This window comes from Xiphophorus maculatus, chromosome 5, assembly GCF_002775205.1.
Source record: "Xiphophorus maculatus strain JP 163 A chromosome 5, X_maculatus-5.0-male, whole genome shotgun sequence".
Lineage (NCBI taxonomy): Eukaryota > Metazoa > Chordata > Actinopteri > Cyprinodontiformes > Poeciliidae > Xiphophorus > Xiphophorus maculatus.
This window is the reverse complement of record NC_036447.1, coordinates 8,575,028-8,593,797: the sequence shown is the minus strand read 5'-3', so window position 1 is coordinate 8,593,797 and position 18,770 is coordinate 8,575,028. Positions and strand designations below refer to the sequence as shown.

The following is an 18,770-nucleotide window of genomic DNA, read 5'->3' as shown; positions in this document are numbered from 1 at the left end:
GGATTGTTAAAGTTTCAGCTCCCCTCCTGTTGACTCCAGTTTAATAAAATGCATCTCTCCTCATAGCTGCGGTGGCAATATGCAGTTTGCAATTGAAGCACAATCACACTTATTCTCTAAAAGCAGTCTCTGTCTCTCTGCTACTTTAATTATAGAATCAGTTACCTCAGCATATTAGGCAGCATTGAACTCTTACTGTTTCTTTAGCTTTTCATTTAATTTAATTTGAGTGTATACTTTTTATTTTATTTCCATTAATGTTATATGGTTTTTATCCTGTTTCACTAACTACCTTCTTTAATTTTATGGTCTTTTAAGTGTTGTTGTTTTTTTTGTTTTTTTACTGTTTTTTATGTTTAGCATTTTGTTGAACACAGCCAGCAGTTCCTAAACAACCAAACTATTGTTTTGATTAATAATATAAAGATAGCTGCAACTAACAGCAGCGTATTCTTTAGTGGAAATACGTAAGCCTGTCACAATGAGAAATCAATTAACTGAACAATAAATTAAAATGAGCTCAATTTCTATTCTGATGATTAGTACTTTTTGAATGGCAATTCTTCTTACAGAGATGCTGTAATCCACTTTATTTATTCAAATTCAAAAATATTTTACTGATCATTTTTACAGAAATTAAATAAAGCCAAAATTAAATATGGTTTCCGTTGTGTGTGGTTTTTATTTCTTTTTTATTTGAGATTTTTAAAATATCTTCCAGTTCTAGTCTTAAGTGTTCTTTACAAATTTAAAGTTTACTGGTCTTTGAGAGGATGAACTTGCATTATTATGCAATCATCAATATAATACTTGAAAATGGTCTCAAAACAACAATATTATCGTTTATCCCAATAATTATTCAGACAATTTATCGCCCAGAAAAATGTATTGACAGGTCTACAAACACACGCATTCAAGTGTTATTTTATTTATCAAAAAACTGATTGTAAAGCACTTAAAGCTTCAGTAACGTTTATAAAAAATGTTTTTTTTAAAATACATATTTGTTAAAACTATTACCATGTCAATCAAACTCATGTACTCACTGCTCAATATACAGAAGGCGGAGAAACAACTTACCATTTATCCGCCATCATTGGTGGCTATGCTAACTACCTTGAGCATAGCCTAGCATTGAGCATAGCCTAGCAGTCTCTGCTAGCTGCAGCATAGCATAGAGTAAAGAAAAAAAAAAGAGCAGCTACACACAGAGGGTGATTGACAGCGCTAAGACCCGCCTCCTGGCTCTAATTGGTTTCTCGTTAGCATTGGGATAAGGCGGAAGAACTTGATTTGTTTCACAGACTGTTAGTCTCATAATTATACTATCACAACATGGTCACAGTGTCAACAAATATGTTAAAAAAAAAAATGAAATGTGAGAAAATCTGTTGGTATTTTTCTCAAATAATTTATTTATCATACTGCTAAAAACAACGTTTTACATATTTTTAAATTTCACAGAGTGACGACTCTCAACCTCCACCGACCAGAGAAGAAGAAGAGAAAGAAACTGATGAAGGACTCGCTGTACCTGGCGGCCATGCTTCGCCGTTTCACCCGGGAAAAAGAAGAGATAAAGAAGCGAAATCCCAGCATAGATCATCTCCGTTTGGCAGCCGGTACTGCCAGCAAACCCCCAAACCCTGGCAACGCCACCCAACTCCCGTTAGCCTCCAACTCCACCCACCTTCAGGGCGGTGCGTCCACCGGCAACCTACCGCTCACTGACCTCACCTCTGACCCCGCCGTGATGTCACTGCTGGGCTCCGCCAACGAGAAGGAGCTGCAGGATCTCCTGGGAGATCTAGACTTTAGCTTGTTGGACACTGACCAGCAGCACGCCGTGGTGACAGCCAGGGAGAACGGCATTATGGGTATTGGAGTTCCCTCCCAAAAAGCAGTGGGAGGAAGTGGCCAAGGACGAAGCCTGGCGTCTTCGGGCGGGTTGTTTTCTCCGCTGCCTGACGGACTTCCTGCTCCTCTAATTAAACGCATCGAGGACCTGCGGGTGGTGAGTCAGCTTCGGTCTTCTGGTGGGCGGCTGCAATTACCCATGAAGCCTCCTCTGTGGAGTTGAACCGAAATGCCACTCGGCTCTCAGAGATTCTCAGAATGTTTATTGTTGCTGTTTATTCCAGTGGGAATAATCTCCTGTGAAGTATCAGGAAAATAGGGCTTAAAGCTGAAGCCCTTCGGGGTTTTATGTAACTAAGCGAGGACTCTCTGCGCCTCACGGAGGAGTTATGCTCTCTCCTACATCCTCGCATCCTTTTTTAGATGTAGGCGAAGGATTCACAGAGAAAAGGGACAGAGGTGAAAAAGAAACGGTGCAAGGAGGACGAATTAAAAAATTCAGAGTTTTTCAGTCGGCATTGTTTTGGTTATAAATTCTTTTGTGCTTACAGAGGAAAAGTGCTCCTCATATAAATAACATTACTGCAATTCTTTTTCTTTGTCCGACCATGTTTATATTTAGAAACTGGACCATATGATTGCAGATATTCCACAACAGTGTTGCTTCTTTTTCCTCTCACAATCTCACCTGCCGATACAGACAATGCGGCTAAAAAAACAAAACTTGATATAAAAACCAATATAGATAATTATTGATTAGTTTCTTGGTTTAAGTATCTGAAATACTCCCAAACTTGTGGTGTGACTTTTCCTGTTTCATCCACAGTTTTCACTCCATACCACACTTTTCATTTATAAGCAGTTATGAAGCGAAACCTCAGGCAACCAAAGAATGAGTGAGTTGCTAGGTAACCAAAGAATGAGTGGCTTTAGTTGATTCCACTAACTTTAGTTAGCTGATTTTGAGAGGTTGAGCGGCTAAAGTCTTCCCTCTATTTTCCTGATACTCTATCAGAAGTATTATCTATTGATATTGATCACATGTCTCTCACAATATTTGTTATTGATTTATTGTCCAGCCCTAATACCTAATATTTTTTCTCTCTGAAAAGTCACTAAATAAATCAGCAAAGCTGCTAAATATCAACATGGGGTAACAGCAGTAGAGCCGTGAAGCACAGAATATTTTGGTATTGATCCACTACCAAGTAAATACAGGGCCAGTATTGCTGATACTGATACTTTTTTGATCAAAGTTTGATTTATCAAATTTCTTACCTTTTTTTTTCTGTTTGAATTTGGACAGTTTATGTGTGTCTACATAACATGTTAAAATGACAAACAGCAACAATAACAAGACAGAAAAAGCTTGTGTTGTTTTTTCCTAAAAAGTTCCTAAATAAAGTTAAAAAATAAATAAATTTAAAAGCAAATCAAAACTAAATCTTTTTTGAGGTAGAGTTAAGAAACTACAATACAGAAATGAAATAAAATTTCAAGAGGAAATCTGAAACTTAAAGTACTGAATAAAAATAAATGCATATTTGTACCAAAATAAATATTTATTTGTGCAATAATATATATTGTACCAAGATAAATATTTTGGTACAGTTGAAATAAGACATAACTAACTTACATAACTTTTCACCTAGATATAGGAGATTATTTTATATCGATAATTTCTTAGCAGATTATAACGAAATTCTTTCCATGTTACAAGTAAAATAATCTGCCTTTAATTAATGGCAGATTAATTAATCAACGTTAAGGAATTATTGTCTTAAAAGTGAGTTATTTTCATGGGATAGTAGTCACCTGATCGTTTTAATCACGTGTCAAACTCAAGGCCTGTCCACTTTACCGGTGACTATTCAGAGGTTCATTATTTGAAACGTGTCACGTGAAGCGCGTTTCCTGATACGACTGTGTGCTTAAAATGTAAACAGTAGTGCTGTGTGCTGACTCGGGCTTTTCCACCACAGGCCTCGCGGCAGTTTGATCAGGAGGGCAGGAAGAAATTTTTCACCCTGGACATGAATAACATCCTCCTGGAGTGAGTAGGACAGCTTTTAAATCACCGTCGAGTCCAATTGCAGCTTTCCTCTCCTTCCCCTTTTATCAGTCCCTCTCAGTCATTTCCAGCAGATTTCCCCCGCCGCCTCTCCTGCTGTCTTCAAGTGTTTTGTTTTCTCTCTGTCTCTTATTGTCTGTGGTAATGACTTATTACGTCTCTCTGTTCATCCTCCTCTACCACCTCCAGTCGTTCTTCCCTCATCCACCTCTTCATCTCTCTGTTTTTTAGTTTTTGTTCTCTTTCTAACCACCTTGACTTTCTGTCAGTATTGAGCTGCAGGTCCAGGAGCAGCCTCCTGGGATTCGCTCAGACATCTATTCGCACATGGAGGCGTTTGTGCCGTGCAACAAAGAGGCGCTCCTCAAGCGCCTGAAGAAGCTCAGCCTCAACATCCAGGTGAGCAGAAGGAAGATTGTGCAAAGTCCCCGGACATTTTCGGATCCAGAATGTGATTAGCAGTCGGTTGTTCACACCGCAGCCTTTGTGAAAGCCTGGTGTTGTCTAAAAACTGGATTAAAAAAGACTGCAGCTGCTATAAGAGCATATTGAAGGACATTTTTGCATTTAAGTAAAATGTATTAATGAAACTCATATTGAAAATTGTCATAATAAGCTGGTTGAAGTTTTTTTTGTTTTAACAGATTCTTAAAAATAAAATCAGCTTGACGTAGAAAAAATAAGTAGAAGTAAAAGATTTGTTGCTGCTGCTTAAAGCAGCAACAAATGGATCTAAGCCTCTGACTGAAGACAGTTTCATGAAGATGATGGTCAGGGTTGTTCATAATTTACTACATACCACAGATTTTTCATTTAACATTAAAAATGCTATAACAAATACAATAGTATACCATTCCTTTAGCCAAAACGATGCCACTTGAGAAGATATTTGCAGTCAGAAGTTTGTTTTTTCTAACTTGAATAGAAAATGTAAAATGTTTTGGAAAAAAAGGTCCACTGCACTGAAACGCATTGAAAGCCTCCTGGTTTTTCCACCAATTATTGATTTCTGAACTCTTCCTGAGTTAAAACATTAATATTGTTGTTTCTAAATGAATATGAATTTGTTTTCTTTGCATTATTTGAGGTCTGAAAGCGCTGAATCTTTTTTATTTGGACCATTTCTCATTTTCTGTAAATGAATATCACTTTTTTGCTTGGAATTTCAGAGACATGCTGTCAGTAGTTAATAGAAAAAAAGAACAATGTTAATTTTACTCAAACATAAACCTATACAGAGTAAAATCAGAGAAACTGATCATTTTAAGGGGTCTCTTAGTTTTTTCCAGAGCTGTATATATTTGTTTGTACAGTTTGGACTCAATTACTTGTTGTTCTTTCAGCAATTAGCCATTTTTGATTTTGTATACACTAGTTAACAATTAGTACATTTTTAAATTAGCTGACGATTAATTTCAATAACAGATTCAGTGCAGTGGGCTCTTCAGTGTTTTCCAGAGCTTTATTTTGGTACCTGCCGATTCCAAACTTCTCGGTTCTCCTCGTCCTTGTTGCCGTTTTGTGCAGCTTCCTGCTCCTCCGCCATGTTCCCTGTTTGTTGTGTGTAAGGAGCAGGAAGTGGCTCTGCAACCAGGCTACATGACAACGTTCCTAACGCATCATTAGTTTTCCTCTTTCTTCCTCCATGCACCTTCTGCTTCTCCTTTGTCACCTTTTGCTGTTTTCTCTCGTTCTCTGTATGTCAGGACGACCGGCTGCGCGCGCCTCTGCTGAAGCTGAAATTGGCTGTTTGTAGCGCGATGCCTGAACAGATTGCAAAATATAACATGGAGTGCATGGCCAAAGTTGCAAAGTAAGTAAATCTCTCTGGTTTCAGATGATGTGCAGCCCCGACTTCATGAGTTTTATTTTATTCATTTTGAGCTGAAGTAAATCCCATTCATTGGTTTGTTGCCACTAAACCTTTTTTAGGAACTTCGTTTTCTGGGGCAATTTTGAGTTACTCTACTTCCACTGCATTTTATTTAGGTGAACTGAAATATTTGGGTTTGTGCTTGATGGAGGGAAGTTACTGAACATTTCTGATTTGTTACATTTTCTTGTTTAACTTTGCTAAAACTCCTCTACAGCTCATTTTCTATCAGCTTTTGACTTTGACATATTTTAAATTATCCACAAGTAAATTTAAATTACCGTAAGTAAATTTAGATCATTTATGCTTCAAAACAGAAATAAAACACAATTAAAAGCCACTAAATTGAGGCTTATTAACAGATTTAAATCTGAAAGAAATCAGGGAAACACCTGCTGCTGTTTGATTTATTTAATATCTGCTAATATTTCACATTTTCTCATGGTTTTAAGGGATTTTAATTCAGTTAAGTTCTTTTTTTGTTTTCAAATGTCACCTTGTTTAACCTGGATTAAACAAGACTGACAAATTAAATTTGATTAATTAAATTAATGTAATCATAATGGCAGATTAAATTTAATTAAATTTAAGGATTCAAGAATTTTTTATTTTCTTGTTTGTGGTACGCAATTTGGACTCAGGCCCCAGTTTAAGAAATTTTTTACACAAATAAAATAAAATAAACAGTAAAGTAATTTATGTGATATATATACTGTAGATATTTATTTAAAGAAGTGTGTGAATAATTTATGAGATGAAGCTGAATTAGAATCTCATTTTAATATAATGCTAAGCTAAGTTGACAACTTTCCAGCTGTCATTCTTACTGAACATGCACATGATGATGGTGGAAAGAAACAACTCCCTTTTAACAGAAAGAAACCTCCATTTTGTGCTGTTTGAAAAGATGAACAAGTGGTTTGGAAAAGGTTCTGTTGGACCAGTCAGAGCTCTAATATATAAACTTAATGTTATTGTTCTTCCTGATAATGAAGTAATAATAGTAATAAAAGCGTTGACCGTTTTTAGTTCATTGTAAAAAAAAATCAGAGGTTTGTAGCTTAAGAAATATTGAATTGTAATCTCTTTCAGAATTCTTGTTAATCTGCATTAAGATGAATCTTTTATTTGTTCACACACAAAACACTTCAGAGATAATTTGAGTGTTTTCAGCTCCAGACACATAAAATACTGCCACGAAAATCCAAAAGACACATATATCTGGCCTTTTGATTTAATTTAAATTAATTTGGATTTAATTAAATTAAACTAATTTTATTTAAATGTAATTCTTTAATTTAAGTTATCTAAATTAAAGAAATTAAATTCTTTAATTGTATCACTTAGAAATGGGTGTAAATTCAACTATCACCAGTTTAGGTAAAATATAACATGGGGGGCATGGACGTTTATTTTTTTTATGATTTTTTCTTTTTTTGCTGAAATTCCTGACTTTTCATGATTGAAAAGGAATAGGCTTTATGTTGTTTTTCTTAACAGTACAAGTGAATTTATTTTAAATTTATTACTATTACATAATTCCACAAAGTTTGATTATTTGTTGCTATATTGGTCTGATTTTAGTGTTTTCTGCTCATGAATGAAATCATAAAACTACGTCTAAATGGTTTTTACAAGCATTAATAACTATTTGTCCTTTGCAACTGGAGGCTACCAGATTAACAGATGCCTCTTAGTGGTGATGCGTTTTTTAATTTTATGTTTCTGTTTAAACGTAACATCAGCCCCACCAGGTGCCTTTTCTAACAAACCTTCTTGAAGCCAACTTGCTAAAAATTTGTCCTGTCCGTGTTTTACAGGCATCAGTCGGGGGAGGGGGATAGGAACGGCTCAGAAGAGGAGGATGATGAGAAACCTGGAAAACGAGTGATGGGACCTAGAAAGAAGTTTATCTGGGACGACATGCTCAGGTAATGATCGGACACCGTCTCACATCCGCTGTGTCCTGATCCACGTTTATCTTTATGCTTTATTTGTTCCACATTTTGTTAGTCGGCCTCTATTTCCTGATCCGTCTCGTCTGCGCTCATTATGAATGTGATTCAGATCTGCTGTGTGGGGAAAGAAAGAAAAGCAGAAATTATGAACTGATATTTTCCAGTTAAAAATCCACGAATACGCTGCAAAAACACAAAATCCTTCCAACTAATTTGTCTAGTTTCTGGTGCAAATATCTTAGCACACTTGCAATAGGACAAATCTAACTTAAAAGTAACTTTTCAACAAGATTTAGGAGCTTGTTTCAAGTAAATAATTTTTTAATATTGAGGAAAAAGTCTTAGTTCCGCTGGCAGATTATTTCACTTATAACAAGACATTTTTCCCATTTTATAAGTGAAATAATCTGCTGGTGGAACTGGTATTTTTTCACCAATATTAATGGATTATTTACTCAAAACAAACTTCTGTATTTTGCTGAAAAGTCGCTTGTATGTTACATATTTTTTTGCAAGTGTGCTAAGATGTTTGCACCAGAAACTAGACAAAAGTACTTTTAAATATTTTGTAGTATTTTTGCAGTGTATTCATAGATTTTGTTTTATGTTTTATTGTAAGTGTAATAAGATATTTTCACTAGAAATCACCCAAAAATACTTGATAAGATTTTGTGTTTTTGCAGCGAGCGCTTCTCTTTTTACCTTTACACCCGTTTGCTGTTTCTTTTTAAAAAATGTTGACGTTTATCCAATAGATTTTTAATGTAAGCTTGTTTTAAGCATTTGCAGACTTTGTGGTGATAAATCCAAAACATTTGAATGTGGATAAAGTGGGAAAAACAAAATAATTTGACCTGTTTTCATACCTCGATTGTAATTTTTCAGTTTGTGAACCTTGCCTTCATTGAAAATCTGTGCCGCCTCTGTCATCATGTAATAAATCTAAAACCTTGAACGTTGATTTGAATGTGACGGCCTTGTTTGTGCAGGACGCTGCTGTGCAACCTGGTCCGTGTGAAGCTGAGCTGCTATGAGATGGAGAACCAGTGCACTCTGTCAGTGGAGGACTACCTCAAGGCCTTCTTGGAGAACGAGGTCAAACCACTGTGGCCCAAAGGCTGGATGCAGACCAGGTCTGGAAGTCTGCGTGTAAACGAATGCTAACATGTTTGTAACTCTGCAAATCCTTTAACCTGGTAGATATTTCACTAATTTACTGACAAGTTTTTGGACTTACTTTAAAAACAAACAAATTACAGTTCTGGTAAATATTCAAAATACATATTTTAATCTATTTTAACTCAATCTGAGTTGTACTAAGGATGTCTTGATCACTTTTTGTCCCTGATAACGATCTGAATCAATAAACAGACTGATACGACATTAAAGTCATTGCCATGGATGTCATAAAATTACTTTAAATGTGCCGATTAATAAACACAATGCATTTTATTGGGTGTTACATTTGCGACATCAATGGTGTGATTCTTCTTCCACTGAACTTTCTTCATTAGTTTTTTTGTTTTTTTCTTTGATCGCTCGGTTTATTGGCTGGTCAGACATAATATGCTGCTCAAGCATGAAAGTGCTAGGCTAATGTTAGCATGTTTCCTCTCTTTTATTGGTTAATTTACTTTGTAGATAATTTCACTTGTAACAAATTTTAATTATTTGATAAATGGACAAACATGCTGCTGCTTAAGCCGTGTTTTAGCTGCTTGCTTTTTATTTTTACATAAAAACCCACAAATCTCCGTTTGAACTTTGTCCCTTCACTTGTGGAGACGGTATGTTTAATCTTCTCTCCATGTTAAAGTGTCATTGTCTACAATCTCATTGTTTATTCCTCATAGTTGCTTTGTTGTTGTTTTTAATTCAAAGCACAATCAATGCAGATTTTGGATGACTGTAGTTTCCAAGTTAGCAGTATGCTAAGGTAAAGCATGAAAATGGCAACAACTGGTGCTAACAACCACTTAGCGACCAGTTCAGAGAATGTGTTGTAGAAAGAAATTAACTTTCCAACATTTAGTTTTCTCATTTTGATGCAAATAAAGATGTGCTTCAGTGTAAAACACTGTAACTCACTGTAAATGGAGGAAATTATCAGATATAAATAGTTTATATTGGTAATAAGCAGCAAAAGATTTATCCAATTTTCATTGTGATGTTCACGTCACGTGTTTTTTTTACGTTTTATCTTACAAATCCAGTTGATCTATAAAGCAAATTTTAAAAACAACAACTTTTGAATAAAACACAAACATCCAACAAACATTTACGAGTCAAAATAAAACAAAAATAACAAAAGAGCAACGGAGAAAAGGTTTAATTTTAAAACAGGCCTTTAAAACTGAAAACCAGGAAGTGAGGATGCCTAACATTTAAAGGCATTTTGTTTGAAAGTTTTGGTGCTATTATAGAAAATTGTCAATCTTCTTGTATTAGTTTCAAATTGAGGTTTTGTGAAACTTGAAGTTTTTCACTTTTTTTAGCTTTATTTGTCTTTTTTGTTTGTGTTTTTTAGAATTTTGTTCAAGGAAAGCCTTGCAGTTCATGGTCACCTCACTGGAAACCTGTAAGTATTCACTGTGTCACTTTCAGACAGTGTGAGTGAAAAAGTGTGGGCTTCTTTGATGTTTTTATTTTTATTTCTTTATGTAGAGTCAGAAGGCGAGTGGTGCCAGGACCCAAGGCCAAAGCCAAGGTGAGCGGCCATTCTGCTCTTTACGTCAAATCACGCCGGTGTTTTCTTGTGAAACGTGAAATGTTGGTGTGAAAGCAACAGTTTGACTTCGGTTTGGCCGTGTTGGACCCTTAAAGGGGCAGTGCTATGTAAAATCAACTTTTTTTTTTAACTTTACCTCATGTTATAATTATGTTATTCCCTCATCAAAACATACCTGGAGGGATGTTTGATTCTTTTATTGATGTTTGAGAAATCCTTTAATCTCCATGGCAACCTGTGTAAATCACCTGCGTGAACTTAGCACTGCCTTTGAGAGTGGAAACTTCAACGATCAGCTCCTTCAGACTAGCCAGCAGCAATTAGTAAACACCGGGAAGAACTGCACATCAGCTCAATACTCAAGCTCCTTCTCAGTGAAACGCTGGTAAAAGCGTTGTTAAAGGCTCGATAGAGGAGCCATGTTGTGATGACTTCCTGAAGGCGGAGATTCAGAGAGAGCAGGAATTTTTAAAGTCGTAGTAAAAGTTTTGTAAAAATATTTTTTTTAACATATTTGTTAAAACGCTTACCATGTCGTGACAGTTTGAGACAGATGATCTGTGAAAAGATTGATCACCTCCAAGTCCTCCCTGAAGAAATGCATCGCTCCCAATCAAAAACAACCAATCAGAGCCAGGAGGAGGGCCTTAGCACTGTCAATCAACCTCATATACTCGCTGCTCAATGTGCAAATGGCAGAGAAGCAACTTATTGTTTCTGGAAAATTGTTTATCCGTCATCATCGATGGCTATGCTAACTAGCAGAACGTAATGATGGGAAATAGGGTGGGGAGAAGAACATTGTCACACAGGCATGATTGACAGCGCTAAGACCCGCCTCCTGGCTCTAATTGGTTGTCTCATTTTGTACCATCACGACATGGTTACAGTTTCAACAAACATGTCAAAAATACATTTATGTAAAAGTTACAAACTTCAGCGATAAAAAGACAGAGGCGTTAAATTATGAAGTCATGTTTAATATATGTGGCATTTTTATAACTGAAGGTAATGTAATTATTTTTTTGTGCTAAACATTATTATATTTGGCTGAAAAACATTTAACACCATCACTTTAAAGGACCAGTTCAGACTGATTGGCTGCTTCAGGCTTTGAGTTTCTTCTCCTTCTCCTGTAGGACGGTTTGTGGATCAACAAGCTGCCTCTCACTATGACCTCTAACCCTGCTGTGACCTCTGCCCGCCAGCCCCTCCTCATGGCGTCGCCCCCGGAGCCTATCTGTCTGTCGGACTCTCTGGACGAGGACCTGACCGCTCCGTCTCTGGATTCCATCTCCCACGCTCTGGCGTTGCTTAGCAACGCCTCCAAGGGCCTGGGCCTGGCCGACAGCCCCATGTCACCGCCCCCCCTCCAGATGCCCACCTCCTCGCCGCCGCCCGTCGCCCCTCACTACCCCGCCGTCTCCCAGTTGGCCACCTCGGCTGCATCCACGTTGCAGCAGCATTCCCTGGTGAAGGCGGAGCCCACTCCTCTTCCTCCTCCTCCGGCTGCCTCTGTTGGGAATGTATCAGGAACATCTTCCTCTACCTCCTCCTCTTCTTCTACTCCTCCTGTTGTCTCCTCCATGGTTCGCTTGCACACCCCCGGCCTCTCGTTGGCCTCCAGGACTGCAGATTGTCACTATGGGCAGGTGGTGAAGGGCTGCCTGGCTCAGACTCAGAGACACGTTACCATGGCGACGCCCAGTCACAGGCCAGCTGCAGCAATGGGGAAGATGCACCCGCATCCTTCTCCTTCGCCTCCGAAGCAGCGGCCTCCGCCCACTGCTTCCCCTCTGCTGCCCCCTCACCAGAAAGGCTTCACCTGCCCAGCAGGGATACTGGGAACATTGGGAACACTGGGAGGCGTTTCCAAGAGCACCGTCAAACCCAGCGGCGGCGTCAGCAGCAGCAACGGCGGCGGCACCCTGAGCGGCCCCGTCCAGCCGCCTTCCTCCTCCTCGCCTTCGTCGCGCTCCAACTCTACATCCCACCACGTCCCGCAGTCGTTCCACCCGCCGTCCCCGGCCCCCTCCTCCTCGCCGTCCCCCACCTCCCAGAGTAAACCCCAGTCGCACCATCACCACCAGGCCAACTTCATCACGCCCATGCAGGCCACTCTCACCAAGTCGTCCCTCAGCAGCAACTCGTCCCCCATCATCAAGCTCACCCCTCGGCCCCCTGTGCCCACGCCGCCCCCGTCTTCCTCCCCGTCCCCATCATCCTCGCCATCACACCAACTCTCCCATCAGCAACACCAGTACGCTTCCAAAACCCCCAAAACCTTCCGGACTCCCTTCAGCGTGTCGGGCGGCGGCCCGGTGAAGCCGGTGCCGCCTGTCAGCTGCAGCTTCGTCCAGAAGCCTCAGCCGCCACCCAGCAGCAGCGCCAACAGTAAGGGAGATAAAACTCCGCCCTCTTCCACAGCTTCTGTCTCGGCCAATCAGAGGCAGAGGGTCTCGGTGGGCGGGGTCATCCAGAGCTCTAAGGCGGGAAATGGCTGGGCACCTTCAGGCACTCTGGCTACGTCTGCTACAACGTCGCATCTCTCACAGGTCAGTTTTTAAACCAGTCAAACATTAAAATGACAAAAAATTAGAAGGTTGTTCATATATTTTATTGATTTTATAATTAAAGTTCATTTTTTGCACGTTTTTGGGAATAAGCTACTTCTAAAACCAGCTGAAGCAATGAAAAAAATAAACAACCAGCCATTTTTTGGCAATACGTTATACTGTTATACTGCCTTGAACAAGTTAGGAGAGGTTTTTGGGCTTAAACAAAACATGATCATTTCATTTTTTGCACAAAATCATTCTCAGATAAAGAGGTTTCAGTCTGCTCAGTTATCCCTATTTTGAGCTGTTTTAGGGCCTCCTTTCACTTTAAATCCAAATAATCTGCTGCTGGCCACGCCCCCTAACATTGACGCTTACACGTGAAAATGGCTGCAAACAGATGCACAATTAAACAACTGTACATCTTTGCAAAGCATTAGTAGAATCTCCTGCACAACCAACGAGAACTCAGCAAGTGGTTTGTGGATGGTAAGTCAACAACAAAACACTTTTCTTTTCCAGCAGCCATTGTACAGCGGAAAAACCAGCTGACTGAACATCCTGGAGCTTAGATTAGTTTTATAGGAAATCGCATAGTACCTGCTAATTGTGACTGAATCGGTAGGATTTTGAAACCGCTGATTCTCCACACAACAAAAAACATTAGTTTATTGCCAAAAAATGACTTTTTAAAGCACTTTGCATCCATTTTCAGAGTAAAAATTGCGTGGCAGGAGCTTACTTGGATTTAAAGTGACAGGAGGCCTTAAAACAGCTCAAAATAGGCTGAACTGATCAGACTAAAACCTGTTTATTTAAGAATGATTTTGTGCAAAAAATTTAATAAACATGTTTTTTTTAAGCCCACAGACCTATACAAAAAAGCATAATTAGTTACCTTTAAAATTACATTGAAAGAAATACACACACACACACAACATTTTTCTTTATCTACCAGGTATCTGCTGCAGGCTCTCCTCTCCTCACCAACCACTCTGCTCTCCCTCTGGGCTTCGGCATGCTGGGAGGTCTGGTTCCCGTCTCTCTGCCCTTCCAGTTTCCCCCGTTACTAAATTTCAGCGCTCCTGGAGCTGCAAGTGCAGCTAGCATGGGCTCAACCCCCAGCTCCAACTCAGGATACCCTCTAGCACAGAGCGACCTAATGGGTGAGTGAATGCTCAGCTGATAAAAGTCAATAAAAATGGATCTATTACTGAAAATATGAATGAATGAAAATGCGTGGAGACATTATCATAATAAAGGATCCTCCTAAGGGCGAATCTGTCCACTAAACAGAAAGAAAGATCCTGTAGAAACAAAGCCATCTGCAGTTCTCTACAAGCCCAGCAGGGGCAAAGTTGACATTATTCAACATCTCTTTGTTATGACAACTTGTCATTAACCAAGAAATCATGACCTGACATAAATTTGTTATAAAAGTATTACTGATTAAACGTTTATGTAGCTTTATGCTAATAAAGCTACCGTTTAATCAGTAATACTTTTTCAAAATCTGATGTCCTGCTGCTGCTGACAATAATTTGATCAAATTATTCAGTTTCTAATGGTTGAATGTAATCAAAAACAGACTAAATGATCGCTTCTTAACAAGCAGAAATTATTATCCATATGATGATGATACCTGTGAAACTAACGATGTGCATTCTGCTTTTAAATGTACAATGTTCCATGAGTTGGGGGTGTAATGCAGAGAATGTGTATAAGTGGGACTAATTAGTTGCTTAACAAGCAGCGTAGATGTGTTGACGTTAGCAGCTGCTCCATCTGCAGACGGAGCGGCTGCAGCTGAGTAGGTGGATGAACAAAGACAACATCTGTTTTTCCTGCAAGTACCGGTTTAAGATCAGAACCCAAATACCTTTGATACTCGGTCTTGCGTGATGTCACGCCTGCTGGAGGGCAAAAAGCTGCTGGCAGAGTAAAAACGATGATTAGCATAATGGGTTTTAGCTGTTAAGTTCTCAGTATAACACGGTGAACCTTAAATGTCCGCCTTATGTATAAAAGAAAAAGGGACGCCGTCTTTTTCTACTGATTGTCAACACTACGGAGGATCAGGAAAACGTTTTAGTTAAGTAAAAATAGCGAGGAAGAGGGGAGTAGTTCAGTTATACTAGCTTGATTTTGACAACCGTAACATGTAGATGCGATGTGGAATCCGGTTTGTTACGGTTCACTTACAAAATGTTAAAAAAGGCGACCCAAACACCAACTCTGACAGATCATCAGTAGCGCAGGTGTTTAAATTGGCTAATCTACCACCGCAGTGTTAGCTTAGCTAATAGCAGCGGAAGCTAATCTAAGTACCGAGTTAGCTAATAGCAGCGGAACCTAATCTAATTACCGAGTTAGCTAATAGCAGCGGTAGCTAATCTAATTACCGAGTTAGCTAATAGCAGTGGTAGCTAATCTAATTACCGAGCTAGCTAATAGCAGCGGTAGCTAATCTAATTACCGAGTTAGCTAATAGCAGCGGTAGCTAATCTAATTACCGAGTTAGCTAATAGCAGCGGAACCTAATCTAATTACCGAGTTAGCTAATAGCAGCGGTAGCTAATCTAATTACCGAGCTAGCTAATAGCAGCGGTAGCTAATCTAATTACCGAGTTAGCTAATAGCAGCGGTAGCTAATCTAATTACCGAGTTAGCTAATAGCAGCGGTAGCTAATCTAATGACCGAGTTAGCTAATAGCAGCGGTAGCTAATCTACCACAGCTATCACTTATTAATATTCACAAAATAAACATCAAGCCGAAAAACATAATACTGCAACGGACTGAATGTTATGTCCTTTCTGTGGGAAATGTTTGAGTGTTTTTGTGTGTGTGTGTGTGTGTGTGTGTGTGTGTGTGTGTGTGCGTGTGTGTGTGTGTGTGTGTGTGTTGAATACCGATACATAAAGTGGCGTCGTTGTCAGTTTCTATGGCAACGAGTCTGCGTGTAGCGTAACTGACGCACAGAGCGGAAAAGAATTGGTTTTGAGTTTTACTTTAACGGTTTTCTGCGTTATTTATGTCTTTGCTGAGGCGCTGAATTAGTAACTCCCACATCTCCAGGTTTCAATAAGTGGACGGAGTTGTTTTGAGAATCGTCCTTTTGCCCTTTAGCGTTGTGCGCATGCGCGAAATTTCCGGATGTAAACAATAACATGCAACGTGTCATGTTAAGCATCAAACAGGATGTTTAGTCGTCTGCGAGGCATTATTCCTATAAAATAACCTGAGTTTACCTCAAATTAACTGAGAATTGGGTCATAAAATGGTAATAACTTTCATATTTGATAACTTGACAATACTCTCGGTCTCCGTTTATTTTTTGCAGAAGTGCTTCCACTCTGTGCTGCAACTTTCCACCCATTTATCACATAAACCCTAAACTCCATCTGGCTTTGAGCCACAGCTTTATGTGGTTTAATGTGTTTTCATCTTTCACACGTTGTGGTTCTTGTTGTGGTTCTTTCTTTTCATTTGTCCTCCCTTCCCTCCTCAGATCTGTATAAGAGCCTCCAGTCAGGGTCGCAGGCTGCCCTACCTCCTCACTTGCAGCTTGCTTTTTCAGGTAATCTGCCTCCTCTTTTTTTAATCCTACCACCTCTGGTCCCCGTCTGTCGGTGTCGAATCAACCTGCTGCTGTTTTGATTCTCAGCATGTTAAACGTTGCAGAAGTATTTATCACAGTTCGTACAGGTGCTTGAAATCCTTGAAAATGCTTGAATTTCAATTCGGTTGGAAAGTGCTTGATTAAAAGCCTAAATTTAGAAAATGTTTAACAGTTGAAACCAGATATTTTTATTCACTTAATAAAAACTGAATTTTTTTTTCTCACTCCCCAAAGTTAAATTAGACAAAACTCTTTTTGTTTTTGCTTAGTTGGAATTACGAAAATGATTTCTATTTTCTAAATGTCTGAAAACTTCGCAAGAATATTCTTCAGAGATTTTTTTTGTAACTTTCTTTGAATAATGTTTAAGCTTTTAATTTGAACAGGAAAGTCATTTACCTTAACATAATTTGTTTGGATTGTTTCAAAGTAATTCATGTTTATTATTCCTAATAACTGACTTACTGACCTTTGTAACTTAAATAAAGGTTATCTTACATTTTATGTGTTAAACAAAGTTATTGAAATTGTGGGATTTCTTTTATTGTTAAATTAGACCGGTCAGGGTAAGAGAAACACACAGTGTAATATTTTAGTTGATCTTGGTTTACCTGGTGTAGAATACAATCACAAGGCATTACTAATCAATTATATCATATAATAGTGAGTTGGAACTGTCTCTTTAGTTAATTTGTATTGTTTTTATCTCCAAATGAGGTGCTGGAAAAAATTGAAACTTACCTTGAAAATGCTTGAAATGTGTTTGATTTTTACTGTGGGAAAAACACAGTATGAACCTTGTACTGTACTGGTTTCACTAGGTAATTATTTCACTTATAACAAGACATTTTTCTGCTTTTAAAAGCAAAATAATCCGCCAGTGGAACTAGTACTTTTTCATTAATATTAAGGATTTATTTGCTTAAAACAAGTGATCATTCCTTGCTGAAAAGTTACTTGTAAGTTAGCTTTGTTTAATTTCAAGCAGATAAACAGTTTTCCTGTAACTGCAAGTTGTTTCTCCATCATTAGCAGTGTGTTCATGAGGATGATTAACAGCGCTAAGCCCCTCCTCCTGCCTCTGATTGGTTATTCTTGACCGGGAGCTGTTAATTTTTTTGAGACGACAATAACAGTGCAGAGAGGAGGAGTTCAATATTTTCACAGATTATTTTTCCCACAACATGGTGACACTTTTAACGAATATGTAAACAATATGTACTTTTAAAATAAAATGTTATAGTGCAGCTTTAATGTTTCTGCTGAGTTAAAATCTTTGCTCCTTCCTCCCAGACTCGAACCAAAGCCAGAGTGGTGACATGAAGCGGAAAACCCACTGACCAATAAGAGCGCAGGAGGCGATGGGCGACGTTACACGCTGACCAATCGGAAGCCTCCGCTCCGATGGACTGCCAGGAGGAAGGGAGGGGGCGGAGCTCCACCGTCTCCTTGGTTACAAACCTGAAGGAGGTTGAGTTTCTCCTCCCTACGAGCGGCGGCGGCGGCGGCGGCGGCGAACCTAGACCGAGTGAATGAGGAGAGCGCTTCCTTTTGTTGAGTTTTTATTTTTGTCGACATGTTTACATATGACTGACCTCGATCACTGTGGAATGAGTGTGAAACGGCGTAGAGCAGCGGTACGCTCCATTTTATGATTTATATTTAAGGAATATGTAGTATTACAGGACGCTTCTTATCACAAAACAAAACAAAACAAGAAGAGCAGGAAATGATGTAAGTTTTTCTGTTTTTTTCTTCTGTCGATCGTGGGAATCGTCGTGTCCGTTTCTCTGCTCCCACTGATGACTGTTAAGTAGTAGCTTAAATTAATACTGATAAATTATTTTTTAATTCACAGGGACAAAACCATGAGTGTGAGTGCTGAGGTTGACTTGAATGTGTGTTTGTACATAGAAGAAGAGCATATAATACTGTTAATTTCTATCCAGATTATCCTCTAAGGACTTGTTCCCCTTTCAGTGACGAGCAAGCGAAGGTTGACGGCCGTCTCTTTGCTCAGCGTGTTTTTGGTGCTGTTTAGTCACACTGGACCTTTTTTTTTTTCCTGGATTATTAAACAAGAAGAAGACGACAAAAACTTGAA

The 18,770-nt window shown here is 38.8% G+C and overlaps 1 protein-coding gene across 2 annotated transcripts in view; it reads left to right on the top strand.

The window, feature by feature from the left end:
- The window catches only part of LOC102229841 (ubinuclein-2-like), a 30,563-nt gene extending 11,793 nt beyond the window's left edge, over nt 1-18,770 (top strand). The window contains exons 6-17 of one of the 2 annotated variants that reach the window (XM_023333696.1): nt 1,465-2,014; nt 3,840-3,910; nt 4,198-4,327; nt 5,635-5,741; nt 7,622-7,732; nt 8,749-8,892; nt 10,287-10,337; nt 10,424-10,466; nt 11,696-13,042; nt 14,004-14,211; nt 16,556-16,624; nt 17,960-18,770. In XM_023333696.1, coding sequence (XP_023189464.1) covers nt 1,465-2,014; nt 3,840-3,910; nt 4,198-4,327; nt 5,635-5,741; nt 7,622-7,732; nt 8,749-8,892; nt 10,287-10,337; nt 10,424-10,466; nt 11,696-13,042; nt 14,004-14,211; nt 16,556-16,624; nt 17,960-18,006 — 2,878 coding nt within the window. In that variant the 3' untranslated portion in view covers nt 18,007-18,770. Of the gene's footprint in view, nt 1-1,464; nt 2,015-3,839; nt 3,911-4,197; nt 4,328-5,634; nt 5,742-7,621; nt 7,733-8,748; nt 8,893-10,286; nt 10,338-10,423; nt 10,467-11,626; nt 13,043-14,003; nt 14,212-16,555; nt 16,625-17,959 lie in introns of both variants that reach the window. The other variant, XM_014476129.2, reaches the window with a different exon arrangement.